We start from the raw sequence: 27,813 nt of genomic DNA on the forward strand, positions 1-27,813 counted from the left end.
TTTTATGGCAGCCCAAATCTCAGTTGTACGGGTATATGTATATATCTCAATTTTAACTCATGAGCTATTGCTGCAATCTGCTCCGATTGTATATTTTATCTTTATGAACGCTGTTTTTATTGTGTTATGCAAGCTGGTCTTTGACCGTAATCAATTATCTCATCCAACTATCTGACTTTCAGAAGACATCTGAAGGCAACCCGGTTTAGGGAAGTTTTTAATCCTAGCTAGGAGCCCTCGATAGCCCTCTCCTCTTCCATGAATTTGTCCAATCCTCTTTTGAAGCCATCCAAATTGGCAGCCTCCTGTGGCAGGTAGTTCCGCAGTTCAACCCAGCGGCTATGAGCAGCACACTTGTGGTGCATACTCACCTCTGCGTTCTTGTAGAGGAAAACTTTCTCCCCGGCCACCACAACATACAGCTTGTTTTTAAATCCTCGCAGCTCCAAGAAGCCGCTTTTGTCCACCGAGTCGAAACTGCCGCCGGGCACCTGGAAGGCAGACGCTCTGTCCAAACACCTTGACTTCTTCTCGTCCACTACCTTCTGAAGGGCCCTGATCCACTCGTTGCGATCCGCTGCAGCGCAGGAGACAGCGTTGGTATTTAGGGAAACGAAACAAAACTGTTCTCAGACGGCGCTACTTCATTCTGGGGGGGGTCCCATGTATAACGTTCTCCCAGCAGGGGAGGAGAAATCAAAGAATCTAGGTGGCCATCACTGGTTCCTGTGGCAAGGAGTTCCACAGTTTAATTATATGAAGAAGTTCTCTCTTTTGGATTATGGAAATAATCCATAATGAATTGGGAAAAAATGTTTAAATGTACTTTTCAAAAAACAACAACAGAGTCCTTTTTGCTGGGGATAATTCAGACTGAAATTCCCAGGTGTCAAAAAAAGGTTATTTATGTAGGGAACAACTGCGGCCCGTGTTTTGTTAGCCCAAAAATGGAAAACGAGCGAGGTCCCAATCAAAGAAGAATGGCAACTTAAATTGACAGAATATGTGCAGCTTGCAGACTTAACATTAGAATAAGAGAACAAGAAGAACATAAGTTTAAGGGAGATTGGAAAACGTTTATTGAATATATGGGAAATAACTGTGTACAGCTGAAAACGTTGCCAGTATTAAGATGAATTCAACAGTGTAAATAAGTTTTGATGGATGTAATAATGGAATACTGAATGGTATAGTTTTTCTAAAATATGCAGGGATTTATGATATGTAAAATGAACCATGGAAAGAGAAGAAGGGGAGTCGTTGATATTTTAAGGGTGTTTAAATGAGCATTTTAAATTGTAAAACAGGAAATTTAATAGCATTGTGAGAGAGGGAGGAAGGGAGAAGAATCTCACCTACCGTCACTCTCAGCCCGGAAAGCAAAGGTCCGGTTGTTGGTGATCACCTCAAATTTCTGGTCCCCGATACTGGCCACACGGGTAATACAGCATATGGGGATGAGGCGTTTGGAGTAAACATCCTGCAACATTGGAAAGAGAGGCTGGTCAACAGAACGTATGATCGCGACGATTCATTCGGAGGGTGGCTTTTGTACGCTACATGCAGGCTCACAATTGATACAAATGCAACACACACACACACACACACATGCAAGGAAAGAAGGATGAGGAGGGCAGAGGAAAAAGCAAAACCCAGCCACCAGTTTCTCAGCAGTTCTTCAGGGGCAGGAGACTGACACAATGGGAAATATGGGGACCGAGCGAGGCACTCAATATTTAATTCCTAGTATTTTTTGAGGGGGGAAGCCTTAAAAATAGCTCAAAACAATTATTTTCTGTTCTGTCCAGATTTTCACTTTTTGGAATATGGCAACCCTTCCTTAGTGACTCTAAGCCCCTATAAAGAACTACACTTCCCAGCACTCTTTGGGGAAAGCGATGGCTGGTACTGATTTAAATTTATCCTGCAGGTGGGCGGGGGGGGGCTGAGTTAGGGCACAAAATTGGTGCAGAATGTGGAAAGGGATAGGCTATTCCTCCGAACCCATCTAGCCCCATTGCTTTCCATAAGGAGAGCCTTATGGAAAGCAGGAATACCGACCAAGGAAGAACGGCAGATGAAATTAATGGACTACGCAGTAATGGAAAGAATTAGAAACCAGGAAGAACCCATTTTTTAATAAAGAAGGGGGCAAGTATATAATTTATTGGAAAAATTACTGGAAACAATTAAATTCATTAGCAGGATTGATTTAAAACTTGCAGTTAAATTTTTTAACTAAGGGATACTTAAGGATTTATTAAAAATTGGAATTATAAAGGATATGGGGGGGAATTGTAGCCTAAGGATCCACAAAGGGGGGGGGAGTCAAAGGGTTTATTTGTATTGTTTTCCCCTCCTCCATGAATTTGTCCAGCCCTCTTTCAAAGCCATCCAAGCGGGTGGCTATCCTTGGCTCCTGTGGCAGGGAGTTCCACAGTCTAACTGCGCTCTGCGTCGACCTATCTTTCCCCCCGCTCACCTTCTCATTGTCAAAGTAGCGGAGGTTGTCGCTATCCAATTTCACCCATCGCTTCTGGTAGATATAGGACCTGGAGCCGGAAAAGACTGTTAGCTGGGGTGCTCTGTGGGTCAGCAGGGTGGTCCTTAAGGAGGTAAAATCAGGCGGTCAATAAATGGGAGGATTCCCACCCCATTATTTTATTATCATTTATTAAATAATCCTGCCCAAGACAACCCAAAGCAGCTTATAACCGCATGGAAACCGCAGGATCATTTCGGAGGAGAATCTCTTTTCGTAAACCGCTTCGTGGTTATTTGCAGTCAAAGGCATATATAATTTTTACGAAATAAAATAAAATAAAATTTTCTTGAAAGAAGTTTCTTCTATCACGGGACAGGCGATGCAACCTGATCCAAGGCTGGCATTCTTTTATTTTATTTTTTGTTCAATGCAAAATTACAACAAAAATTACCAACATTGAATCCAAAATAAAACAGTACAAACAAGAAAAGAAAAACACAAGAGAAAAAAGAACACAAAAAACAAAAACACACATCTACAAATAAAACCATATCATCCTTCTAATCTAATCATTACATACAAAATCACATATTAACTTCCTTCCTTTGTTCTAAGACCTCAAAATTTTTACTCTTTCGAAGTTGTTGTGTCTAATGTAGATTACCTCCATCTTTATACTTTCCCCCCCATTTTTCTCTTTCTTTAACCCTCCAGGGTTAAAGGCTGGCATTCTTAAATCTGTTTGTAGATGGCCATATGCATTTTAGGACCCTCTAATTTTTTTCGTGTCTGCAGCTGAAAAAACAGCAGCACAATATTGGGGAAAGAGCTGCCGAGTCAATTCTAGAGCCTGGGGGGGGGGGAATAGACTATGGAACTACAGCCCCCATTGAGAAACTTAAGAAAGCATCTTAGAGCGCTCAGGAACACAAAAGCGGTTTTGAAAACGGTCTGGTATACCCAGTGCACTGGAAAGGGTGACCATTATTATTAATAATAATTATTAAATTTATATACCGCCCTTCCTCTGAAGATCATGGGGGTCGCGCTTGGGGGGCGGCGTGCCAAGCCGCAATGCTGCCTGTCAAATTAACGGAATAAGCAGATTTGCCCCCAAGCGGATCCGATCGGTTTTTCTTTTGCCCAGCCGCTTTCCTGCCAAAAAGGAGCAAACGTCCATCGGGGTTTTTCCCGAAGATGGTTGTTGGTTCTGATTCAGTGGTAAACAGTGTTTTTCCCCCGGGAGGGCAGGGAACAGCGGGGCAAAAGAAAAATCTCTTGAACACGTGCCTGGAGTCTTTAACATCAGCAGTCAGGAGCGATTCAGCCCTGCTTTTGAGTTTCTGCCCTGTTTTCGAGTTTGTCTGAAACTTAAAATCTCAATTTCTTATTACTACTGCTTGGTTCTCTTAAATAGGGCTATGTTTAAAACTTGTCATTGAGGTTTTTTATACCTTTTTTGTAAACTCAAGGAAGCATTTCAGTCCTGCTCTAATAATAATAATAATAATAATAATAATAATAATAATAATAATAATAATAATTTATTATTTATACCCCGCCCATCTGGCTGAGTTTCCCCAGCCACTCTGGGCACTTAAAAATCATTTAAGGTTTATCATTTCTTTATTTCCTTCTGAGGAAACTGATTAGTTCAGTGAAACGAGTTTTGTAGCCGGCATCTCGTTAAGTCTTTGTTGAATTCTACGTTAACTTTTCCTTAATTTTTTTTAATTTTTGTTATTTAATCCAATTCTATAGTCAATTACTTCTTGTTTCAGGGATTTTCACGGCAATTCTTTTGTTTTGTGTAATTTCTTGGTTCCGTGACACAGGGGCTCGAAGCAGATCAGGGTCTTAATCAAACCAGGCACACGTTATCACAAGGGCAGCCGCTGCCAACCTGCCGGGTGTTTTGATACTACAACTCCCATCGGCTTTTGCTGGGGAGGCACAATTTTGCTTTGCTCACCCCTGAGGCGGGTTCTTATCCAGCCAGCCCGCCTTGATGACAGGCGAGAGCTGAGAGGACGAGTCTGTCCTGTTCATCCCGTCGCCGTGGAGGCTCAAGGCGCCCAAGGACAGAGCGCTGCCGGAGTACGAATTCAGCTCGCAGTCATTCCAGTGGTTGCTGCTGTGGAGACAAAAGAGGGGCGACACATCAGGCCTTGCAGGGGGGGATTCGAACCCAGGCCTCCTAGGTCATAGTCCAGGGGTCAGCAACCTTTTTCAGCCGTGAGCCAGTCCACCGTCCCTCAGAACATCCGGGGGGCAAGACTATATTTGGGGGGGGGGGGATAAACGAATTCCTATGCCCCACAAATAACCTAGAGATGCATTTTAAATAAAAGGTCACATTTTACTCGTGTAAAAACATGCTGATTCCCTGACCGTCTGCGGACCAGATTTAGAAGGCAATTGGGCCAGATACATCATACCTACATCACAGAAAAGGTGGTCTACAGCAGAAATCTGAGTGACTTGTTTATCTCGTCTGGCAGGTTACCTGTTTAATGGTCACTTGATTGGATTGCCTGGAGAGCCTGGCCAGTCTTTTGTCATGACAAATACTTGGTTCCTGAGGTCACAGGCTCACACCCTATTCATATCTTAAATGTGCCCTTAAGACAGGATTTGTGAAGCAAAAAGAGAATGGAGAGGTTTCCCATTTTGACCTTGCAGAGAAATAATTGAGGTCAATTTGTTCAGGGTTTTTTTTTCCTGTGGGGTTTTCAGAAATGCGGTTTATATATTTACGTTCTTATCACAACTCCCAAACACCTTGCAACTCAAACATTTTGGCTCCCAAACGCAGCAAATCCGGAAGTGAGTGTTCCGGGTTGCAGATGTTATTTGGAACCCGAACATCCGACGCATCCTTAAGAGGATAATGCGGGAAAGAACTCACTATGTGCCTGCCAATGCAATTAGATTGCTAAAATAAAACCCCATTTTCCAAATCCCAAATTGCTTTCTTCTCTCATCCCAGCATGGTGATGCAAGAGAGCAAAGCCCCCCCCCAACACACTTTGAAATACACTCTGCTTCCTCCCCATTTGCATTGCAAAACCATGTTTGGGAAATAAGTGCCTCTCCTCCCACCTTAGATTCCCCCTGGGTCAGAAATAGTCTGTCACCCTTCCTACAAGCCCTGCTGAGCACCCTCTTCCGGGAAAACAGGGCCACTACAAGGAAGGCCTGCGATGAGTCATCAGCAAAATCCACAGAGGACCCCTGGCAGAGAGTTGGCTGCAAGTAACAACCAGGGACGCAGGTGGCGCTGTGGTCTAAACCACAGAGCCTAGGGCTTGCCGATCAGAAGGTCGGCAGTTCGAATCCCAGCTCCTGCCAACCTAGCAGTTCGAAAGCACGTCAAAGTGCAAGTAAATAGGTACCACTCCGGCGGGAAGGTAAACGGTGTTTCCGTGCGCTGCTCTGGTCCGCCAGAAGCGGCTTAGTCATGCTGGCCACATGACCCAGAAGCTGTACGCCGGCTCCCTCGGCCAATAAAGCGAGATGAGCACCGCAACCCCAGAGTCGGCCACGACTGGACCTAATGGTCAGGGGTCCCTTTATCTTTTAACACCCACAAACCTCCTGGGAAACTGAAGGGCATCTCCAGGGCTGGGAGAATGGGAGTCAACTCCTAAGGGCCGAGGCCCCTTCACCCCCCAATAAAATATTTGAGGGGAGTGGGGCCCCCCAAAAAAAGTTGATAGGCATTGCCAGTTGAATGATTTGAACGAATGGCTATTCCAGGACGTTTTTGAACAACTGCGTAGGCCTGCACAAATCTTCCAGGGCTGCCTGGAAGTTGAAAGCAAGATTGCCTGTTGCATCTCTGCCGGAAGAGCATCCCGTAGGACCAGGGATGCTAAACGCTCAACGTCTGGTTGAGGCCGGTTGACTTGACAACACCCTACCGGGTTAACTATGCGCTGCATGGGAAGTGCTTCCCGTTGCCTGTCTTGAATCTCCCAGGCTTCAAATTCGTGAGATGTCCAGCACTTCTACTGTTATGAGAAAGGAGCGGGGAGCTTTTCTCCCTGTGCTTTCCCCTGCCAGGTTGCCTCTCGCTGGCATTTTCTCTAAACGGAAGAGCCCCAAATTCTGCAACCTGAGAGGGCAGGTTGCTCTATGCCTGCTGCAATGCAGGGGGTTGGACTAGATGACCCCTGAAGGTCCCTTCCAACGCTACGATCCCCTCGATCATTTCGGTTGCTCTTTTTCTGGACCTGGCATAGCTTGTCTCTCAAGCGGAAGTTCCTTCCTAGCTTTCGAAGGCAACCCTGGAAACAAGAGGGTGAGGCCAGATATTCCAGGACACCCCAAATATTCAGCGCATGCACACTCGCACACACGCACGCACGCAAACCAATGCAGCCCTCACTTGGTGGGGGATTCCTCCTTGAAATAATCCTCAATTAGCTCGTCTTCACTCATCAGGCTGCTGAACCGGGCAGAGCGACGTTTCTGGGATGTCGACTCCACCGCCATGTCCTCCTGCAGAGGGAAGAAGACAAAAAGGAGTTGCACTTTGAAAAGCTCCCAGGCCTCAGAATTATTACTACAGTGGTACCTTGGGTTAAGTACTTAATTCGTTCTGGAGGTCCGTTCTTAACCTGAAACTGTTCTTAACCTGAAGCACCACTTTAGCTAATGGGGCCTCCTGCTGCCGCTGCGCCGCCAGAGCACGATTTCTGTTCTCGTCCTGAAGCAAAGTTCTTAACCTGAAGCACTATTTCTGGGTTAACGGAGTCTGTAACCTGAAGCGTATGTAACCCGAGGTACCACTGTATTATTATTATTAATGCCCCACAGGAAAGACAGGAGTGCCTGGCATGCTCTGGTCCATGGGGTCACGAAGAGTTGGACACGATTAAACGACTAAACAACAATCCCACCCATCTGGCTGGGTTTCCCCAGCCACTCTGGGTGGCTCCCAACTGAATATTAAAAACACAATACAGCATTAAACATTAAAAACTTCCCTAAACAGGGCTGCCTTCAGATGTCTTCTAAAAGTCAGATAGTTGTTTATTTCCTTGACATCTGATGGGAGGACGTTCAACAAGGTGGGCGCCACCACCAAGAAGGCCCTTTGCCTGGTTCACTGTAACCTCACTTCTCGCAGGAAGGGAACCACCCCTCGGAGCTGGACCTCAGTGTCTGGGCTGAATGATGGGGGTGGAGACGCTCCTTCAGAGGCCCCATCTCCTTCAAGAGGCCCCATTAGCTAAAGTGGTGCTTCAGGTTAAGAACAATTTCAGGTTAAGAACGGACCTCCGGAACAAATTAAGTACTTAACCCAAGGTACCACTGTATATATATGGTAATTTTTATTAAATTTCCTGTTTTACAATTTAGAATATTCATGTATACAACCTTAAAATATCTATCACTTCCCTTCTTCTCCTTCCATGGTTCATTTTGCAAAGCATAAATCCCTGAATATTTTATATAAACTAAACCATTCCGTATGCCATCACAACTTATTTACACCATTGAATTTATCTTATTGCTGCCAGAGTTTTCAGCTGCACACAGTTATTTCCCATATATTTCCCAATCTTCTCTAAACTTATGTTCTTCTTGTTCTCTTATTCTATATGTTACGTCTGCAAGTTGTGCATATCCCATCAGTTTAAGTTGCCGTTCTTCTTTAGCTGGGACCTCGCTCCATTTCCATTTTTGGGCTAATGAAACACGGGCCACTGTAGTGGCAGACATAAATAACCTTTTTTTGACACCCAATACTTAAAAACCTTCCCTGGAGGTTTTTAAGCAGAGTTTGGACGGCCATCTGTCCTGGAAGCTTTAGCTGAGATTCCTGCTTTTGCTGGGGGTTGAGCTGGATGACCCTCAGGGTCCCTTGCAACTTCACAATTCCAATGCTGTGCGAACAAGCCTTTTCTGCAGTGGCCCCACATAGATGTGGATGCGTTAAATTAAAATGTGATTTGGCCAGCTCTTGCCAAAGGTAGCGTGTATTGCTAGGTTCTCTAAACTCAATTAAAATAAAAAAAAAAATTGGGGGGGGGTGATTTTACGTTTTTTAAAAAAAATCAAATAGATGGCAGCTTTAAAAACAATTCAGAGAGTTTTGACCTGATCGGTGAAATGGCTCCATGTTGTAGCTCTGCAAAAGGTAAAGATAAAGGTAAAGGGACCCCTGACCATTAGGTCCAGTCGCGGACAACTCTGGGGTTGCGGCGCTCATCTCACTTTATTGGCCGAGGGAGCCAGCGTACAGCTTCTGGGTCATGTGGCCAGCATGACTAAGCCGCTTCTGGCAAACCAGAGCAGCGCACGGAAACGCCGTTTACCTTCCTGCCGGAGTGGTACCTATTTATCTACTTGCACTTGACGTGATTTCGAGCTGCTAGGTTGGCAGGCGCTGGGACCGAGCAACGGGAGCTCACCCCGTCGCGGAGATTCAAACCGCCGACCTTCTGATCGGCAAGCCCTAGGCTCTGTGGTTTAACAGCTCTTAAACAATGCAAGGAACCAGGAAGTGGCTGCAAAATGTCCCACCCAGCTCCCTGGGTCTGGCACCAGTCCCGCCTGAAAATTATTCTCATGAGCCACAAATGAAAAATTGGTTGGGGTGCAGAGCGGTGCTTGGAAGGTCAAAGCTGTCCTCCTTCTTGGGTGACTGCTTCACGGCCTCCTTGCTTCTACTGCATGATGCAACCGGATGTTGCACAGAACCCCTCTATTTATAGCTGAAAGAACCACCGTCCGGGAGCTTTCTGCTGAGAAGCACATCAGCAATTTCCCCCCTGGGCCACAGCAGAGCAAAGAGAATCAGGGATTTCAGCTTCTCCGTCTCCACAGCTACTTCCTCAGTGACTGAAGAAAACAAAATTCTGCTCTTTTCCCCTTATGGGGTACCAAAGATCCCGTACAGAGTCCTTAAGTGGGTTCCCTGTCGGTAGGAGAAAATACCAGAGCCCAACCAGAGAATATTGAGAAGCAAAAGAGCTAGTAAGCCTGATTTTATTAAACTGTTGCAACAGGGTGCTCACCCCCTCACACACACACCAACACAGGAGAGAGGAGGAACCCAGAACATTGGTATGCAAGCTTTTATATAGACTTTTGAAATTGCCCACCCCGTAGCCTAAGACCACCCCCCAATACAACATGCAAACTGAACCCTGAGACCAAAAATATCCTTATCTTTTAACTGAGCAAAATGAACAAAACCAGTGTGCCATTTGAGGAGAAAGCGAGCTTTCGCTTTTCTTACGATCAGGCCTTGTGCTAAACACCAAGGCTTTCAACCAAACACACAGAGGAAAAATTCCTCTAGGCTACACAGCCAATCAGAGCATGTGCTAGCTCAGCGAGGCTCACGCCCTTCCGCCTGGCTGCTAAGCAACGCCTCCTTCCCTGCCCCTCTTGGTCAGCCGACATACCAATAACAGAATTAACCCTTAAAGTAAACGGAATGATCTCCGCTGCTGCACATCCAACAGACACACCTACTCTGAACACAAGTCCCAAGCCTTTGAACAAACCAGAGCGGCTGGGACAACCCATCAGCACATGGGTAGACAAGCTAAGGCCCGGGGGCCGGATCCAGTCCAGTTGCCTTCTGGATCTGGCCTGCAGATGGTCCAGGAATCGCCACGTGGATTGGCGTGGATTTGATTGTTTGCGCTGCGCCAGCATGCCGAGAGGAAGGGGGTGTGATGGCCTGGGATTTGGGCTTGGACTCGGAACCAGAGGAGTCTCAATCCGCACCAGATCCTCTGCCTCAGGCATCACCTAAACCAAGTCTGGGGTCTGATTCTGAAGAGTCCCAGTCTGCACAGCTTCCCCTGCAACAAGCTCCAGCTGGGCCGAGTCCGGGGCTGAGCCTGCCCTGGCTGCAGATGCGGGGATGACCTCGTTGCCTCCAGCTGGGCCATCACTTGCAGCTGCTCCACTACCTGTTTGGTCAGGGGAGGCTGAGGTGGTCCCTGGGTCTAGTAACCCACTGACGTCTCCTGAGCTGCAGAGACTGAGGTCTGAGAGAAGGAGAGACCTGAGTACTCACAGGAGGAGTGCTCGCCTTCAGGCAAGACAGGGAGGTGAGTCGCAGGGGGATCAGGACCGGCCGTTACCACGACAGAGATAAAAGGCTGTCGGACCTCGTCCCAGGTTGTGGGAGCAACATTGCTGTTTGCTTGAACCTGCCTGTGATCCTGTGCCTGACCTTGCCTGGTTTCCTGCCTCGTGTTCTGCCTTGGCCCTGTCGGACTGACTTCCAGCGGAACCCTTGGATTCGGGACCGGACCTGGACCGCGTTGCTCAGCTTTACCCCCAGGCCTAGCACAGTGGGCTGGGTTTTGTTGGCGCCAGCAACAGCGTTAGCGCTTGAGCAGCCGCCAAGGTAAGCAGGCTCAATTCGGGCTTTGCTGCTGCCAGCCCCTCTCCGGAGCCCTTTCACGCCCCACTCATCGTCCCGCTGCCGCCAGCCCCTGCCACTTGCAACACACAGGTAAGAAGCTACTAGGGCTCATCCGGGGCTGTGGAGAAAGGAGGGGAGAGTCATGGTTTACCTGGGTAGAAATTGTCCTTTTGTTTAAAATGCATCTCTGGGTTACTTGTGGGGCCTGCCTGGTGCTCTTGCAATAGAATGCTGTGTCCTTTTATTTAAAATGCATCTCTGGGTTATTTGTGGGAATTTGTTCATTTGTTTTTTTCAAAATATAGTCTGGCCCCCCACAAGGTCTGAGGCAAAGTGGACCAGCCCCCTGCTGAAAAAGTTTGTGAACCCCTGCATTAGCACATCCCAGAGGAGAATCATAGAATCATAGAGTTGGAATAGACCACAAGGGCCATCGAGTCCAACCCCCTGCCAAGCAGGAAACACCATCAGAGCACTCCTGACATATGGTTGTCAAGCCTCTGCTTAAAGACCTCCAAAGAAGGAGACTCCACCACACTCCTTGGCAGCAAATTCCACTGTCAAACAGCTCTTACAGTTCTTCCTAATGTTTAGGTGGAATCTTCTTTCTTGTAGTTTGGATCCATTGCTCCGTGTCCGCTTCTCTGGAGCAGCAGAAAACAACCTTTCTCCCTCCTCTATGTGACATCCTTTTATATCTTTGAACATGGCTATCATATCAACCTCTGAGTTTTTTTGAAGATGAGATGGACAGCATGGCCCCCCAGGGATACAGACCTACCTTGTCAGTCATTTCTTCTGCCAGAGCTTCTATCTCCTCCTCAAACGGGGGATCTTCATAATCAGAATCATCTGCGGAGAGAGACCAGGCATAGTTAGACTATGGAACTCCTTGCCACAGGAGGAAGTGATGGCTATGAAAGAGGATTAAGCACGTTCGTGGAGGAGGAGGAGGCTCTCCATGGCTACTAGTCATCTTGGCTATGAGTCCTGGAAGACCTGCTCCCTGCCTGAAGGTCTTTTCCCACCTGGTCCGGACTGACTCCAGCTGCAAAAGCTGAGGCTGCTGAACAGACTCTCAGACAGGGGTATTATTTAGGGGGTTCTGTTGGGGAGGGTTGTTGCTGCGGTATTATTTTTCTGCTGTTATTGATACTGATTTCATTGATATAATTTTGTTGTTATTGATATTATTTTTCTGCTGCTGATATTATTTTAAATATTATTATGAGTATTTTATTGTTTTTTTAAAACCAATCTCAAAGCAGTTAACAGAAGAGTAGATGATAACATTGTAACAGAGAAAGATGAACGACAAAAAGCTTCTGAAAGCTAAAAACCAATAGACTAAAAACCAGATTAAAACTGACACCAACCCGTTTTTCTGAGATGTTGACATTTTGTGGTACGCACAAGAGTGACTTAGATTTCCAGGAATACCCTATTGTGCACCTAGACCAAAATCTATTGTCTTTTCCAACTGGAAGAGGTTTTCCAGGGTGGGCAATATTGTTGGTGCTCGCTTGAGAGATGCCAGAATGTATCGCATGCCCAGATTTCAAAACAGAACTTCACATTCAGAATCTGAACAGTGAAGTTGGGGAAAGCGGGCTGACTTCCAAATACCCCTTTTTGCAGAATCACAGAACCGCTGTGTTGGAAGGGAACGCCAAAGGGCATCTAGTCCAACCCCCCCTGCAAAGGAGGGATCGCACAGCACTGAGCTTTCTCTTCCGCCAGTCACAGGCACTCACCCAAGTCCGTCTGGAAGAGGAGGGGGGGCTTTGAAGGTGGCTCAGGGGCGCCGGTCCGCTCCACAGTCTTCAGGCGGGGAAAGAGCGCGGGCGGCTGCTCGGGATCTTGCAGGTCGTTTTTCACAGGAGAACTGGAATGAGAAACAACAGAGACCTCGCTTTAAAATCAGCCCCAAAGCTGGCATCGTTCTCCTGGCTCAGCCGCTTCATGAGCTCAGAAGAACATCCAAAGAGCCCAGCAGGATCAGGCCCTTGGGCCACTGAGTCCAGCATCCTGTTCTCGCAGGGTGCCTCTTGGGAGAAACCAGAAAGCAGGATTCGAACACAAGAGCAACGCTCCCCTCCTGCAGTTTCCAGAAGCATCACTGCCTCTGACCATGGAGGCAAAACAGAGCCATTATGGCGGAAATCCCATAATTTAACCATGCACTGTGTCAAGAAGTTATTTCTTTCATCCGAATCCGACAATATTCAGCTTTACTGGGTTCTAGTTCTAGTCTTAAAAAGCAGAGACATCACCTTGCCGACAAAGGTCCATATAGTTAAAGCTCTGGTTTTCCCAGTAGTGATGTATGGAAGTGAGAGCTGGACCATAAAGAAGGCTGATCGCCGAAGAATGGATGCTTTTGAATTCTGGTGCTGGAGGAGACTCTTGAGAGTCCCATGGACTGCAAGAAGATCAAACCTCTCCATTCTGAAGGAAATCAGCCCTGAGTGCTCCCTGGAAGGACAGATCGTGAAGCTGAGGCTCCAAGACTTTGGCCACCTCATGAGAAGAGAAGACTCCCTGGAAAAGACCCTGATATTAGGAAAGATGGAGGGCACAAGGAGAAGGGGATGACAGAGGACCAGATGGTTGGACAGTGTTCTCGAAGCTACCAGCATGAGTCTGACCAAACTGCGGGAGGCAGTAGAAGACAGGAGTGCCTGGCCTGCTCTGGTCCAGGGGGTCACGGAGAGTCAGACACGACTAAATGACTAAACAACAACAGGTCTTATGCAAGAGGGAGAAAAGAAATATCTCAGTCCACCTGCCAAGAAAAATAAAGAACTTATTTATGTGTGCTACAACAGCGGCAAGAGTCTTGTTAGCACAAGGATGGAGGAATGAGGAAGTCCCAATGAAAGAACACTGGCAAGAAAAATTGGTGAGCTATGCAGAATTGGCCAAATTAACATACAAGCTATGTGAGAAGGACAATCGTGACTTCAAGGAAGAATGGGAACATTTTACAAATTATTTAAAAATACAACAAAATGATCTGGACTCCTTGGCAGGTTTTGAATAAACATCCACAAATTTATTAGTTGAACATTTGATAGATAAGGCAAAGAGGGGAGCTGAGGGAGTCCTTGGGTGGGGGGGCGGAAGGGGGAAAATAATGTAACTGATTATTTGGATTGATAATTTGGTATGTTGAAATTGTTTAATAAAAATCATTTAATACGTATAATTATTATGATTTATTACTTATACCCCACCCATCTGGCTGGGTTTCCCCAACCACTCTGGGTGGCTCCCAACAGAATATTAAAAACATGATAAAATATCAAACCTTAAAAACTTCCCTAAACATGGCTGCCTTCAGATGTCTTCTTAAAGTCAGATAGCTGTTTATTTCCTTGACATCTGCTGGGAGGGCGTTCCACAGGGCGGGAGCCACTACCAAGAAGGCCTTCAAAAAACTATCCTCAATTTCTTCTTTGATGTCCCAACGGGATGAGCGATTCCGAGAGATACTTGGGAAGATTTACTGTAAGCTGCTGAAACTCATGATAATAGCAGCACTCTGTTTTTATTACCTCTGTTTTAATAGATTCCCTTCTTTATACTGTTTTAATTCTATTAAATTACTTTGTAGAGCTTGTCTTCTAGACGCTTTCAGCTTCAGAAAGGATATAAACAAATGTAATAAACAATAATAATAATATTAATAATATCACTAGTAATGTGGTGTCTTTATTGTAACAATCTGAATGTGAGCTTTTGCAGCAATTTAATGAGAATAGAATGACAGAAAGGCAAACAGGAGAGTCAGAAAGGAACTCAAGATTCCAGATTTTTAAAAAATGGGGCCAAGATCCTAGGAAGAGGCTTCTTATAACCCAGTGGCTCACCTAACCCAATGGCTCACCAATGGTCAATGGACCAACTGTGGAGGGAGGGCAGAGCCATCCTGCCTAGTAGGCATCGATAGCCCTCTCCTCCTTGAATTTGTCTAATCCTCTTTTAGAGAAGTGCCCAGTCGCCAACTGGCCAAGAGTCACCCTGTTGGCTCCCAGAGAAGAGGCACAAAGGAAGGTTCTTTGCTGCAACCAGAAAACGCAGCAAAATTAGACTTCCTTTGCTGTTGCAACTTCCCTCTCGCTGCCTTCCAAGCTCAGGACGCCACGTGAGAAGGAAGCAGTGATTTACTTACTCTCAGGAAACGAGGAGGGGGATCCACCCCCCGAGAAAAGCGGAAAAACTAAATCACTGGTTCCCCCCAAAATAAATCATCGGTTCCCCGTTCCCTTTTGGCCCCAGTGAAAATACGCTGGACTAGATGGGCTCTGCAATAGCTAGAATAGCTCAGTTGGTAGAGCTTGAGATTCTTAATCTCACGGTTGTGAGCCCCACATTGCATAGCAGGGGGTTGGACTAGATGGCCCTCGGCACCCCTTCCAACGCTACAGTTCTCCGATTCTATGAAAGGAGGTGCAAGGACACCTAGGGACACGCAGTTGTCACAGGCCTAGATCTCCCTCTAGGGCAGACGTCACCAGCCTGGAGTGCTCTTGTAGTTTCTGGACTACAAATCCCATCAGTGCTTGGTGGTATGTGCCGGCTGGGACTGATGGGAGTTGTAGTCCAAAACATCGGGAGCACTGCACCCTGGCAAAGGCTGCTTTACGTGCAAATGCAATGGAGGGGATCATAGAAGTGAAGAGTTGGAAGGGAACCCCAAGAATTTCTGCAATGAAAGAATCGCAGCTAATGAATTCCTGCCACCCAACCGCTGTCTAAGAACCTCCAACAAAGAAGACCCCAGCATCTTCCAAGGGAGTCTGTTCCGTGGTCAGACAACCCTTGCCCTCAGGCATTTCTTCCTAATGTTTAGCTGGAAACATCCTTTCTTGCTATTTAAATCCATCCTTTCCAGGTCTGCCCTCTGGGGCAGCAGAAAACAAACTTGATCCGTCTTTCTACATTTTTAGCAGTTCTTATCTGTAAACCGGGACGCAGGTGGCGCTGTGGGTTAAACCACAGAGCCTAGGACTTGCCCATCAGAAGGTTGGTGGTTCGAATCCCCGCGATGGGGTGAGCTCCCGTTGCTTGGTCCCTGCTCCTGCCCACCTAGCAGTTCGAAAGCACGTCAAAGTGCAAGTAGATAAATAGGTACCACTCGGGCGGGAAGGTAAACGGCGTTTCCGTGCGCTGCTCTGGTTCGCCAGAAGCGGCTTAGTCATGCTGGCCACATGACCCGGAAGCTGCACGCTGGCTCCCTCAGCCAGTAAAGCGAGATGAGCGCCACAACCCCAGAGTCGTCCGCGACTGGACCTAATGGTCAGGGGTCCCTTTACCCTTTACCTTTTATCTGGAAACCACCTTGAGTTCTGTCAGGGAGAAAGTTGGAGAACGTATGGATAAATCAATCAATCAATGAGACAGTCCTTCAGATAGCTGAAGACGGCTGTCATATCAACTCACAGTCTCCTCTTTTCCAGGCTAAACATTAGGGCTGGGCAAGATACTGATATATCATCCAAAACCGGTTTGAAGTCCGTATCGTGAGATCAGTTTCGTACATTTGGCCTGGCAATATATCACAAATCATGATGTGTTTGTGTGTGCTATGCAAAAATCATGATGTGGGGGAAACCATCAAGCTAGTCAATGCCTCTACATAGCTGAAAACCAGATATCACCTTTACATAGCTACATCCTTTTTTCAGACATTGTGATATATCGGTATATCACAATGCTTAAAGTAAAGGTAAAGGGACCCCTGGCCATTAGGTCCAGTCATGGCCGACTATGGGGTTGCGGCGCTCATTTCGCTTTGTTGGCCGAGGGAGCCGGCGTACAGCTTCCGGGTCATGTGGCCAACATGATTAAGCCACTTCTGGCGAACCAGAGCAGCGCACGGAAGCACCGTTTACCTTCCCGCCAGAGCGGTACCTATTTATCTACTTGCACTGGTGTGCTTTTGAACTGCTAGGTTGGCAGGAGCTGGGACCAAGCAACGGGAGCTCACCCCGTCGCGGGGATTCAAACCGCCGACCTTCTGATCAGCACGTCCTAGGCTCCGTGGTTTAACCCACAGCGCCACCCGCGTCCCATATTGTGATGTTGAAAACCAGATATCGCCCAGTCCTAGTAAACATACCCAACTCCCTCAACCGATCCTCATATGGCTTGGTCTCCAGACCCTTGATCATCTTGTTCAACCCTCTCTGCACATCTTCCAGCTGCTCAGTATCCTTCTTAAACTGGGGTGCCCAGTTCATGGCAGGGGGAGGTGTCCATTTCTTACACACACACAGAGTCCACATGAGCTCAGAAAAAAATCCCCTTTACAAAAGAGGCTACTTAGGTTTCCAAGTTAATTCAAGAGAAGAGATTTGAGAAGTTCTCTCTTCTCCAGGAGTGAGGGCACAACTTCAAGCTCTGAAGTTGTTCCCTTTTCCTAATCAGCAGTTTTTCTAGATCTCTGCAGCCACAGCAGACCCCATTAAACTAAACCAGGCTGCTGCTGCTTTTCAGTTCTTTTAGCTTTTGCAAGGTTCTACCTCCCAAAAATTACATTCTGCAGTTAACTCGGCAGACCAAAACAGGTTCCCATGGCATCTGCAGACTCGAAACCTGCTTTTCCACTTGGCCGCTCGGATCTCTGGCAATCCACCACCGAGATCAGCAGCAACGAGAAACCCAGACAGAAGGGGAAAACAGGACTCACTTGAAAACAACAAAACACAACCATCGGGCTTCTAAAACAATTCTTACAAAAACAAACATGCACACAGGCCTTAACTGGTCCAAAAAAAGAAAGAGGAACTATGTTGTTGTTTTTTTAAAAAATGCAAACCGTTTTTAAAAATGTGGGTCTCTCATTGCTTTCTTAAGTATCCTTTCTGAACAAAGATATATTGAGGATCATTCTCGGCACTGATGGATCTCTCTTGGCAAAGGGGAGCATTTATTTATGTGGTTATTATTTAAAATACAGGGTGGGCGTCTGTTGGTGGAGAAGGGTGTTCATCTCTCTAGCTGAGAGTTGGGGGGACATCACTGTCCCCCAGGTAAGAGATGGGGTGGAAAGGAAGGGGGCCGGTTTTTGACCTGTGGCAGGATTTGTACCTGATTACAGTGGTACCTAGTGATGTATGGAAGAAGGCTTTTGAGGCTTTTGAATTATGGTGCTGGAGGAGACTCTTGAGAGTCCCATGGACTGCAAGAAGATCAAACCTCTCCATTCTGAAGGAAATCAGCCCTGAGTGCTCACTGGAAGGACAGATCCTGAAGCTGAGGCTCCAAGACTTTGGCCACCTCATGAGAAGAGAAGACTCCTGGAAAAGACCCTGATGTTGGGAAAGATGGAGGGCACAAGGAGAAGGGGACGACAGAGGACGAGATGCTGGGACAGTGTTCTTGAAGCTACCAGCATGAGTTTGACCAAACGGCAGGAGGCAGTGGAAGACAGGAAGGCCTGGCGGGCTCTGGTCCATGGGGTCACGAAGAGTCGGACACAACTAATCGACTAAACAACAACAATAACAAACACAGTGGTACCTCGGGTTAAGAACTTAATTCGTTCTGGACGTCCGTTCTTAACCTAAATGGCCACCCAACTCCATTTAAAAACCCCCAGCAAAGCTGAGTCCATTCCACTGTCGAACAGCTTTCTATTATTACATGTGAACACCCATTTTCATTTGGTGATATTTATTAGATATTTTAAGATATATATCGCAGCTATGTTGCACTCTGATGGTGTGTCACAATGGATTTCTTAATGGTTTGCTTGTTTTTTATTTCACGCACACTGAGAAGAGACACCTATTGCTTATTTAAAAGGTGTGATTTTACTATTTTCACTAAGAAGTTGCGGGCGGACATGGGATTTGTATTTTTAGGGAGAATGCACTGGTTCTTGCTGAGGTGTAAACCACACAAACAGATTTCCTGAAGCAGTACACAATCTTGTTATTATTATTAACCATATTGAACTTGCATACTCAGTGCTATTTTTCCAGAAAAACAGGTGCTGGAGCTCACATTTCTCCCTCGTTCTCTTAGAATGGCAATGGCAGCCACCTGAGAGGTGCCGGAACTGAGCTCCTGAGAGCTCCGCCTGGAAACAAAAGCCCTGTCTACGCTGCTCCAGGATATAAGTTTGTTGACTTATTGTTGACTGCTTCATATTTCAACAGAAATCTCGAAGCGGTTGGGGAAACCCTAAAAGCGGCAGTTTACAAAAGACAGCACAATACGTGCCAAGTGTTCGCTGCAAGCCACCCCCCACAGCGCAGTGAAATGTGGAAAGCTACAGCAGACTCTCACCACAAGTGCAATCGACAACTGCAAAAGAGGCCCCTGGCCAGTGGAGCGAGAGAAGGGCGGAAAGCCAAATGAACTCGTTTGTTGCAAAGTCCCCAAATGCGATAAGAGATTCCTGCCAAACGCCAGGGCCTGTTACAGAAACGTTTTGACCAGAAACAGACAGAGAGGGAGGTGACAGAAAGTTCATGCTCAAGGAGAGTGCACTGGGGGGAAACCTGTTGCCACATCCGGAAGATCAAATGCTGACCGAAGAGAGCAACGCCAAGCAGAGTGGGAGGTTCCTGCCCTCCCCCCCAAAACACACACACACTTTAAAACAGCAGTTCTCAACCGGTGGGTCCCCAGATGTTGTTGGACTACAACTCCCATCATCGATACGATAATCTTTATTGTCGTCCGATACAGAACAACGAAATTGAAAAATCTACATCAGACATTCAAAAACCCACAAGCCTGCTATCCCTGCTATCCCAGCCTGGTTAGCCCCCTAAAAACTCTGATACCCCATTTTTAAATACAATATACTCCCATACAATATACTCCCATACAATATACTCCCTTACCAACAAAGGTCCGTATAGTTAAAGCCATGGTTTTCCCAGTAGTGATGTATGGAAGTGAGAGCTGGACCATCAAGAAGACTGATCACCGAAGAATTGATGCTTTTGAATTCTGGTGCTGGAGGAGACTCTTGAGAGTCCCATGGACTGCAAGAAGATCAAACCTCTCCATTCTGAAGGAAATCAGCCCTGAGTGCTCACTGGAAGGACAGATCCTGAAGCTGAGGCTCCAATACTGGCCACCTCATGAGAAGAGAAGACTCCCTGGAAAAGACCTTGATGTTGGGAAAGATGGAGGGCACAAGGAGAAGGGGACGACAGAGGACGAGATGGTTGGACAGTGTTCTCGAAGCTTTCCAGCATGAGTCTGACCAAACTGCGGGAGGCAGTGGAAGACAGGAGTGCCTGGCGGGCTCTGGTCCATGGGGTCACGAAGAGTCGGACACAACTAATCGACTAAACAACAACAACACTCCCATACAGACTCCTTACAATGCGTTTAAAACCAAAATCGCATTTGGATAGAAACTGTTTCTCAAGCGGCTAGTCCTAGTCTTTATAACCCTGGACCTTCTTCCAGAAGGCAGAAGCTGAAAGAGATCATTTCCGGGGTGCGCACTATCCTGCGCTATCTCTGCAGCTTTCTTATGACATCTGGAAGCATAGATTTGATCCAAGGTGGGAAGAGGGCACCCAATTATTCTCTCCGCAGTCTTTGCAACCCTGGACAGCATTGCTTTTCTCCTGACCGTGCAGCTCCCAAACCACACACACAGACCATAAGTTAATACACTCTCCACAGTACAATGGTGAAATGCCATTAACAGGTCCTTTGAGAGATTGTTTTTCCGGAGGATTTTTGGAAAATATAACCTCTGCTGTGCTCTCTTCATCAGGTCTTTACTGTTTTCTCCCCAGCTTAGGTCATCTCTCAACTCCATTCCCAGAAATCAAAACACCGAGACCTGTTCCACGCACTTCCCCTCAATAATAAGTGGCCTTGGGGTGATGGGAGTTGTAGTCCAACAACATTTGGGGACCCACAGGTTGAGAAAGGCTGCTTTAAAAGAACAAAATAACACACACACAGACACACACTTTAAAAGAGTGGAACTGACCTGAATGCAAAGAACGGAGGAGATCAGAAGCAGCAAAAGAGGAATCCTGGCTGGCCTCATACAATCATAGAACTAGAGAGTTGGAAGGGACCCCAGAGCTCATCAAGTCCAACCCCTGGGATGCAGGAACCGCAGCTAAAGGGTCCCTGGCAAGTCCAAGCTGCAACCGAGTCCCCCTTACAGGGCTGGCGTCCAGGCTCTGGGGTTACCTCTGGGATCATTCTTGTTGCCTGATGGGATTTGGGGTGCGCTGGACACCCTATTCTTGGTTCCCGGACAGACAGCCTCTAGGCAGGCTGGGAGGGCAGTGGCGGAAGCTTACATGGGCAAATTCAAATGGGCCTGGCTCTCCCTGGGCTGCTGTCTCTATAGAAACGAGCTTCAGCCATCCATGCAGGAAACAAAGAGGCAGTAATCCTTGCTCCGACAGGCTGAGTGGAAAAGGTGCGCCAAGCCAGAGGGTACCGTCGAGCTCATAAAACTTTGGGTAGAGTTCTTATCGCGGCAAAACGGAAGAGTAATGAAATTCCTTCTATACAAGATTGGGTTCAAAATCTGACAGAATATGCAGAATTAGACGGTCTATCAGAAAAAAATAAAGAATAAACCAAAACAGGAATTTGTTTCAAAATGGGAGGTTTTCAAAGAATATTCGAAATATAAATTTAGTAGTTTAAACTCGGTTGCGGCATTCGAGGAACTTCAGTAACAGTTGCAAGGCAGATATAAGAATTAAGATATATTAAGAAAAAGCTTAATGACGATAAAAGCGTGTATTGGCAATAAGTTATATGAAATCGAAATATGGAATAGACGGGAGATAGGGTCTTTAGTGTTAAGACCAATTTATGTCTTATTGTTTGTTAAGAAAATTCTGTGTCTATTGTTATTGCTGTGTGGAATTTGGTATTTGTGTTTTCCCTTTTTTCTTTTCTTGCTGTATCAATAATAATAAAAAATAACTTTGGGTACAAGCTCTGCGCCACCTTCACACGCATCTGGCCGACGCAGCGCTAAAAGTGTGCCAAAAATGAGCATCAGACCCCATCTGGTAGGGGGCGGAACAAAATGCATTTGGGGCGCAAATGCCAAATGAATGCCGATTAGCCAGACACAATGAGGCCAAGAGCTGCAGCGAGACTGCCTGCGAGAGGCCTTCTTGTGTCCATATCTAGAGGTTTCTGCTCAATTAATATTGCAAAGTATTGTTAGATTCATATTCGGCCCTTCGTCACAAGAGCTTCACGCAAGGTAAAAACACAAGTAGATTGTTAAAATAAAATAAAAGCAATAAACCCCCCCCCACTTCCTACAAAGACATTTAAAAGGCTGTAGAATATCAATCAGACAAAGTACCGTATTTTTCGTCCCATAGGACGCACCTAGTTTTTTTGAGGGGGAAAGAAAGGGAAAATTTGTTTCCTTTATTTCCCCCCCAAAACCAGGTCGGGGAACAGCGGTATGGCGGCGCTGCGCCTCCCCGCTGTCCCCCGAGCTTTTGGGGCTGGCCGATGTCTGCCCAGCGCGCTGGGCGGTCGGCTTCAGGACGCCCCACGCGCCGGGCGACAGGCTGCTATTCGCAGCCTAGGGAGCCCTGCGGGAACTCCTGCGGGCTCCCCAGGCTTGCTCATAGCTTCCTGAAGCGCACCGACCCCTCTCGCTCTCCAGGCTTCAGCAAAAGCCTGCATTCGCCCCATAGGATGCACACACATTTCCCCTTCATTTTTGGAGGGGGAAAAGTGTGTCCTATAGGGCGAAAAATACAGTACATAGCTTGAAAAAATAATGGGAGAGGTAACAGAAGCTATCTGACTACTAAGCCAGCTTTGAGATCACCCTTACAACTTTGTGCAAAGTGATAACCAGCAACCCAGGGGAGCTTACTTCCGTCAAAGCAGCATAGGATTGGAAGGAACCCCAAAGGCCATCTAGTCCAACCCCCATAATGCAGGAATCTCAGTCTGATCATCCATGACAGATGACCATCCAAGCTTTGCTCAAAAGGAAGGACAGTCAACAAACTCCCGAGGGAGACCATTCAGCTGACTGGCAGGAAGTTCTTCCTTGTATTTAGTTGGAATCTCCTTTCTTGCTACTTGAAGCCATGGGTTCGAGTCCTACCCTCCATAGCAGGAGAAAACAAGCCTGCTCCCTCCTCCATGTGACAGGCCTTCAGATATTTGAAGAGTGCTATCCTATCTCCTCTGAGTCTCCCCTTTTCCAGGCTAAACATACCCAGCTCCTTCAACCATTCTTCATCAGGCATCCTTTCCAGACCCTGGATCTTGGTCACTCTACTCTGCCCACCTTCCAGCTTGTCAACATCCTTCTTAAATTGTGGTGCCCAGAATTGGACCCAGTATTCCAGATGAGGTACCATTACTTCCCTTGATCGGGACACTAGACTTTGAGTAAACTGTTGTTTTAAACCACAATTGCCCCCCCTTCAGTGTCTCCCCCTTCTCATGCCCATGCTGTGGCCATTGGTTTGATGCAACCTGCCTTCCCTTTGCTCCCCTACCGACCCTTGACTTTGTGCAAATCCAGGATTGTAATACAGCCCTACAAATCCTCCAATGGGAGCAGTGTGACGACAGCCTTGCATTTTTATGGATATAGGCAGAAAATCTGCCAGGAGTCAAGCACATTTTGCACCTGGCTATGGGCCACTTGCAACCAAGGGAAGATGCCCGGGTGCCAGGCAAGCACCAAGCAGACACAGGACGTCTCCTGCACCTGGTTCCTTGGATCTTGCCCGTTTTCACACACGAGCAACACATCCTGTAGAAGTCTATCTGTTATATTTTATCTGAACAATTGGAACGAATTTCAGGAACCAGAAAGGTCATACTGAAATACCTTGGAACCTGGGAAGTCAAACGGAATCCGTTCCAGAAGTCCATTCAACTTCCAAAACATGCGGCTTCCGATTGGCTGAAGGAGGCTCCTGCGGCCGGGCGTTCGGCTTCCAAAAAGCATTCGAAAACTGGAATGCTCACTTCCGGGTTTCGATCGTTCGGGAGCCAATTTATTCAGGAAGCAAGGCATTCGAGATCCAAGCAACGACTGTACAGTCATACCTCGGGTTGCGAACGTGATCCGTGCTGGAGGCACGTTTGCAACCCACAGTGTTCAAAGCCTGAAGCACCGCATCTGCGCACACGCAATTCGGCGCTTCTGCGCATGTGTGTGACATCATTTTGCGCTTCTGCGCATGCGCCGAAACCCAAAAGTAACCCGTTCCAGTACTTCCAGATTCGGCACGGTCCGCAACCCGAAAACACGCAACCCGCAGCGTTCGTAACCCAAGATATGACTGTATATGACTTTTGTGCTGTCTGGCCCCAAAATGACAGCTAGGCATTCTGTTTTGGCAACTTTAACCCTGGTTTAAGGAGCCATTTGGTGTCTAGCTTATATACCTAAGTTTCTAACACTGCATATATGTTTTTATTCTATGGTAAGAGATTCCTCGGGACGCGGGTGGCGCTGTGGGTTAAACCACAGGGCCTAGGACCTGCAGATCAGAAGGTCAGTGGTTTGAATCCCTGCAACGGGGTGAGCTCCCGTTGCTCGGTCCCTGCTCCTGCCAACCTAGCAGTTCAAAAGCACGTCAAAGTGCAAGTAGATAAATAGGTACCGCTCCAGCGGGAAGGTAAACGGCGTTTCCGTGTGCTGCTCTGGTTTGCCAGAAGCGGCTTAGTCATGCTGGCCACATGTCCCGGAAGCTGTACGCCAGCTCCCTCGGCCAGTAAAGCGAGATGAGCGCTGCAAATAATTTATTTATACCCCGCCCTCCCCGGCTAACACTGAATATAAATACAGTAAAAACATTTTTTTAAAAAACCCAAACAAACAAACAGTTCTCCAGAAGCGGCTTAGTCATGCTGGCCACATGACCCGGAAGCTGTACACCGGCTCCCTTGGCGAATAAAGCGAGATGAGCGCTGCAACCCCAGAGTCGTCCGCAACTGGACCTAATGGTCAGGGGTCCCTTTACCTTTTAAGAGATTTCTATATGAAATAAACAACCATTTTAATGCCTCTACCCAAAGACGCATCTTGGTGTGTATTAAACTTCATGATGCACTCAAGGGTGGAAACATGCAGAGGGTCAGAGAGTTGGTGACCCCCAGTCTGTGCTGCCCATTGTTCCTAAATGCATATGGAAAAGACTTGCCCTCTCTGCACCCAAATTAGCGCTGTCTGAGAGAGCCCTAAATATAGACGCCGGAGAGGGCAAAGGAGACGGAGAGGCCAAGCAGACCACAAGCTGGAGAGAAAGAGCTGAAAGAAACTCCCCTCTCCCCAAACTCGGCACCCGCCTCAGCTGCAGGAACAGGGACTCCCTTGTCTCCCGACAGCACTGGCCGCAAAAAAGAGCCAGAATCCTGTTAATTATTTCCTTACAGCCCTGTCATTAGGTTCTGGGAAGATGGAGACGGGAATAACCCAAGCCAGCTCCTTGTGTCCCAAGGCTGCTTTCTAGGCTGGTGGAATTGCCGAGTTGGAAGGGGCCCCCCGAAGGTCATCAAGTCCAACCCCCTGCATTTAGGAATCTGGCCGCACTGGGCGAATTAAGAATGTGGGCCACAATCTTCATAATTCGTTTGGGGAGAAGGAGAGAGGAAAGCCATTTGTTTAAAGTGGAATCGCAGAAGCAGAAGGCAACCAAAAAGCACCTAGTCGGCCGCTCCCCCTGCAACGCTGGAAGCACAACCAAATTAAATGGCCGCTTCTTGTAGATTAAAAAAAAAAAATCCCTGTTCCCTTGCCAGGAAAGGATAATTTCTGGCTCATAAGCATTAAATGCAGCATTAATTCCGGCTTGGTGCTGCCTACACTAGGGTTACCAGACGTCCCGGTTTCCCGGGGACAGTCCCCAGATTCGCGAATAAGTCCCCGGACAAATTCCATCCCCGGAATGTCCCCGGATTTCATCTAAACGGGAACCGCAGTGGCGGCAGTCTCAGCAGCCCGGAGCACTTGGCTCTGGCTGGCTTCAGGAGCTGCTTGGACGTCCCCATGTGATGGTGGTGCAGGGGCTCCAAGATGCAGCTTCCGGGCTGCCTCCACCTTCCCTGACCCCCGCAACTAAGCTGTGAAGGGAGGCATCACACTGCCTGAGAGATCTCTGCCCCCTCCTGCTTGCACGCAAGTAGGAGTTGGGATGGGGCTGCTCCGAAAGGCAGTGTGAACCCTCCCTTGCCAGCTGAGGGACCCCTGCCCCCTCCTGCTTGCACGAAAGTAGGAATGGAATTGGGGCTGCTCCGATGGGAAGGGAGGCATCGCGCTGCCCGAGCCTTGCTGCCACCGCCGCTCTCGGCCCTCCTTCTCCGCCTTCCATGCCTGACCCACTGCGCACCGCTTCACCACCACCATCACCGAAGAACCAACAAGTCAGGGGCTGCCTAGGCTCATGGAGAAAGGAGATAGAAGCCTCGGAGGAAGGGGAAAGGTGGTGGTTGAGGTCAAGGCGGTGGCTGCCCCTCTCAGGAGACAGTGGAGGAACGCGCCTTTGGGGATGAAGTCAAACTGCCGAGAGGTTCCAGCGCCTGCTGTTGCTGTAGAGACCGTTACAGAAGAGACATGTTTTGTTGCAGCCGGGGCAGTTGAAGGTGTCCAGTTGCGCTGATGCAGACGCACCTGGGTGTTTGGTCTCTCTGCACTGCTCCCAGCGGTCATTTCTCCTCCGGCCACTACTGTGGATGCACAACCTGTCTCCAGGCAGTCGTCCGCGAGGGATTCCCACACAGTGGTGTTGCTGTTGCCAGCCTTAGTGACGTTGCACAATCTTTGTGGACCGTTAGAAACTCAGGTATATAAGCTGGGTGCCAAATGGCTCCTTAAACCAGGGTTAGGTAAAGGTAAAGGGACCCCGGTCCAGTCGTGGCCGACTCTGGGGTTGTGGCGCTCATCTCGCTTTATTGGCCGAGGGAGCCGGCGTACAGCTTCCGGGTCATGTGGCCAGCATGACTAAACCACTTCTGGCGAACCAGAGCAGCGCACGGAAACGCCGTTTACCTTCCCACTGGAGCGGTACCTATCAATCTACTTGCACTTTGATGTGCTTTCGAACTGCTAGGTTGGCAGGAGCAGGGACCGAGCAATGGGAGCTCATCCCGTCGCGGGGATTCAAACCGCCGACCTTCTAATCAGCAAGTCCTAGGCTCTGTGGTTTAACCCACAGCTCCACCCACGTCCCCTAAACCAGGGATACGGTCGCCAAAACAGAATGCCCAGTTGCCATTTTGGGGCCAGATGGCACAAAAGTCATATATTTCAGTACGACCTTTTTGGTTCCTGAAATTCGTTCTGATTGTTCAGATAAAATCTAACTGGTAGAATTCTACAGGATGCGTTGCTAGTGTGTGAAAACAGTCCTGATCTGAGGATACCCAGGCATGCAGCTCCAGATGGTGGAGACGCCAGGCATCTTCCTGGCACCCGGGCATCTTCACTTGGGGTTCTGTTCTCTGCCCCATCTCCGGCAAAGGCCTTTTCAGTGGTGGCTCCACAAAGGGAGATCTCTTGGGAGATCCACTGAAGTTCTCCTTGGCCCGTTTTGAGGTAGGTCTAAGAAACATTTTTTATCCAGACTGGAGTAAATACGTGAATTATTTGAAAAGCAATTGTAATCAACAGATTACGCTAGCAGGATTGCAAGAAGTTTTGTAAGGAGGATTAGGCGAAATATTGCAGAGAAAATTATGATGAAAATTATTAGTGAAGGACTATTAAAAGTAATAGTGAAATTAATGAAATGCAGATTAAGTGATAAAGATTGAAAAATCTTCAGATGTACAGTCATACTGAAGTAGCTTCGGGATGAAGCACGTTACTTCCGGGTTTCGTCGCTTGCGCATGTGCAGAAGCTCAAAATGACATCATGTCCATGCGCAGAAGCGGTGAATCACGACCTGCGCATGCGCAGACACGCGGACGCGGGTTGCG

General features: G+C 47.6%; 1 protein-coding gene across 9 annotated transcripts in view; it reads right to left on the minus strand.

Annotated features, from left to right (window-relative positions):
* Positions 1-27,813, minus strand: part of ARAP1 (ArfGAP with RhoGAP domain, ankyrin repeat and PH domain 1) — a 138,930-nt gene that overhangs the window by 53,107 nt on the left and 58,010 nt on the right. For 5 of the 9 annotated variants that reach the window (XM_053385330.1, XM_053385329.1, XM_053385334.1 and 2 more), the window contains 7 exons: positions 12,638-12,768; positions 11,665-11,735; positions 6,876-6,988; positions 4,458-4,619; positions 2,483-2,606; positions 1,360-1,480; positions 372-577 (listed from right to left, as the gene is read on the minus strand). In XM_053385330.1, coding sequence (XP_053241305.1) covers positions 372-577; positions 1,360-1,480; positions 2,483-2,606; positions 4,458-4,619; positions 6,876-6,988; positions 11,665-11,735; positions 12,638-12,768 — 928 coding nt within the window. Of the gene's footprint in view, positions 1-371; positions 578-1,359; positions 1,481-2,482; positions 2,607-4,457; positions 4,620-6,875; positions 6,989-11,664; positions 11,736-12,637; positions 12,769-20,859; positions 21,381-27,813 lie in introns of those variants that run through there. The other 4 variants (XM_053385335.1, XM_053385336.1, XM_053385338.1 and 1 more) reach the window with 3 other exon arrangements.

Source organism: Podarcis raffonei, chromosome 4 (assembly GCF_027172205.1).
Source record: "Podarcis raffonei isolate rPodRaf1 chromosome 4, rPodRaf1.pri, whole genome shotgun sequence".
In the NCBI taxonomy this organism is placed as follows: Eukaryota; Metazoa; Chordata; class Lepidosauria; order Squamata; family Lacertidae; genus Podarcis; species Podarcis raffonei.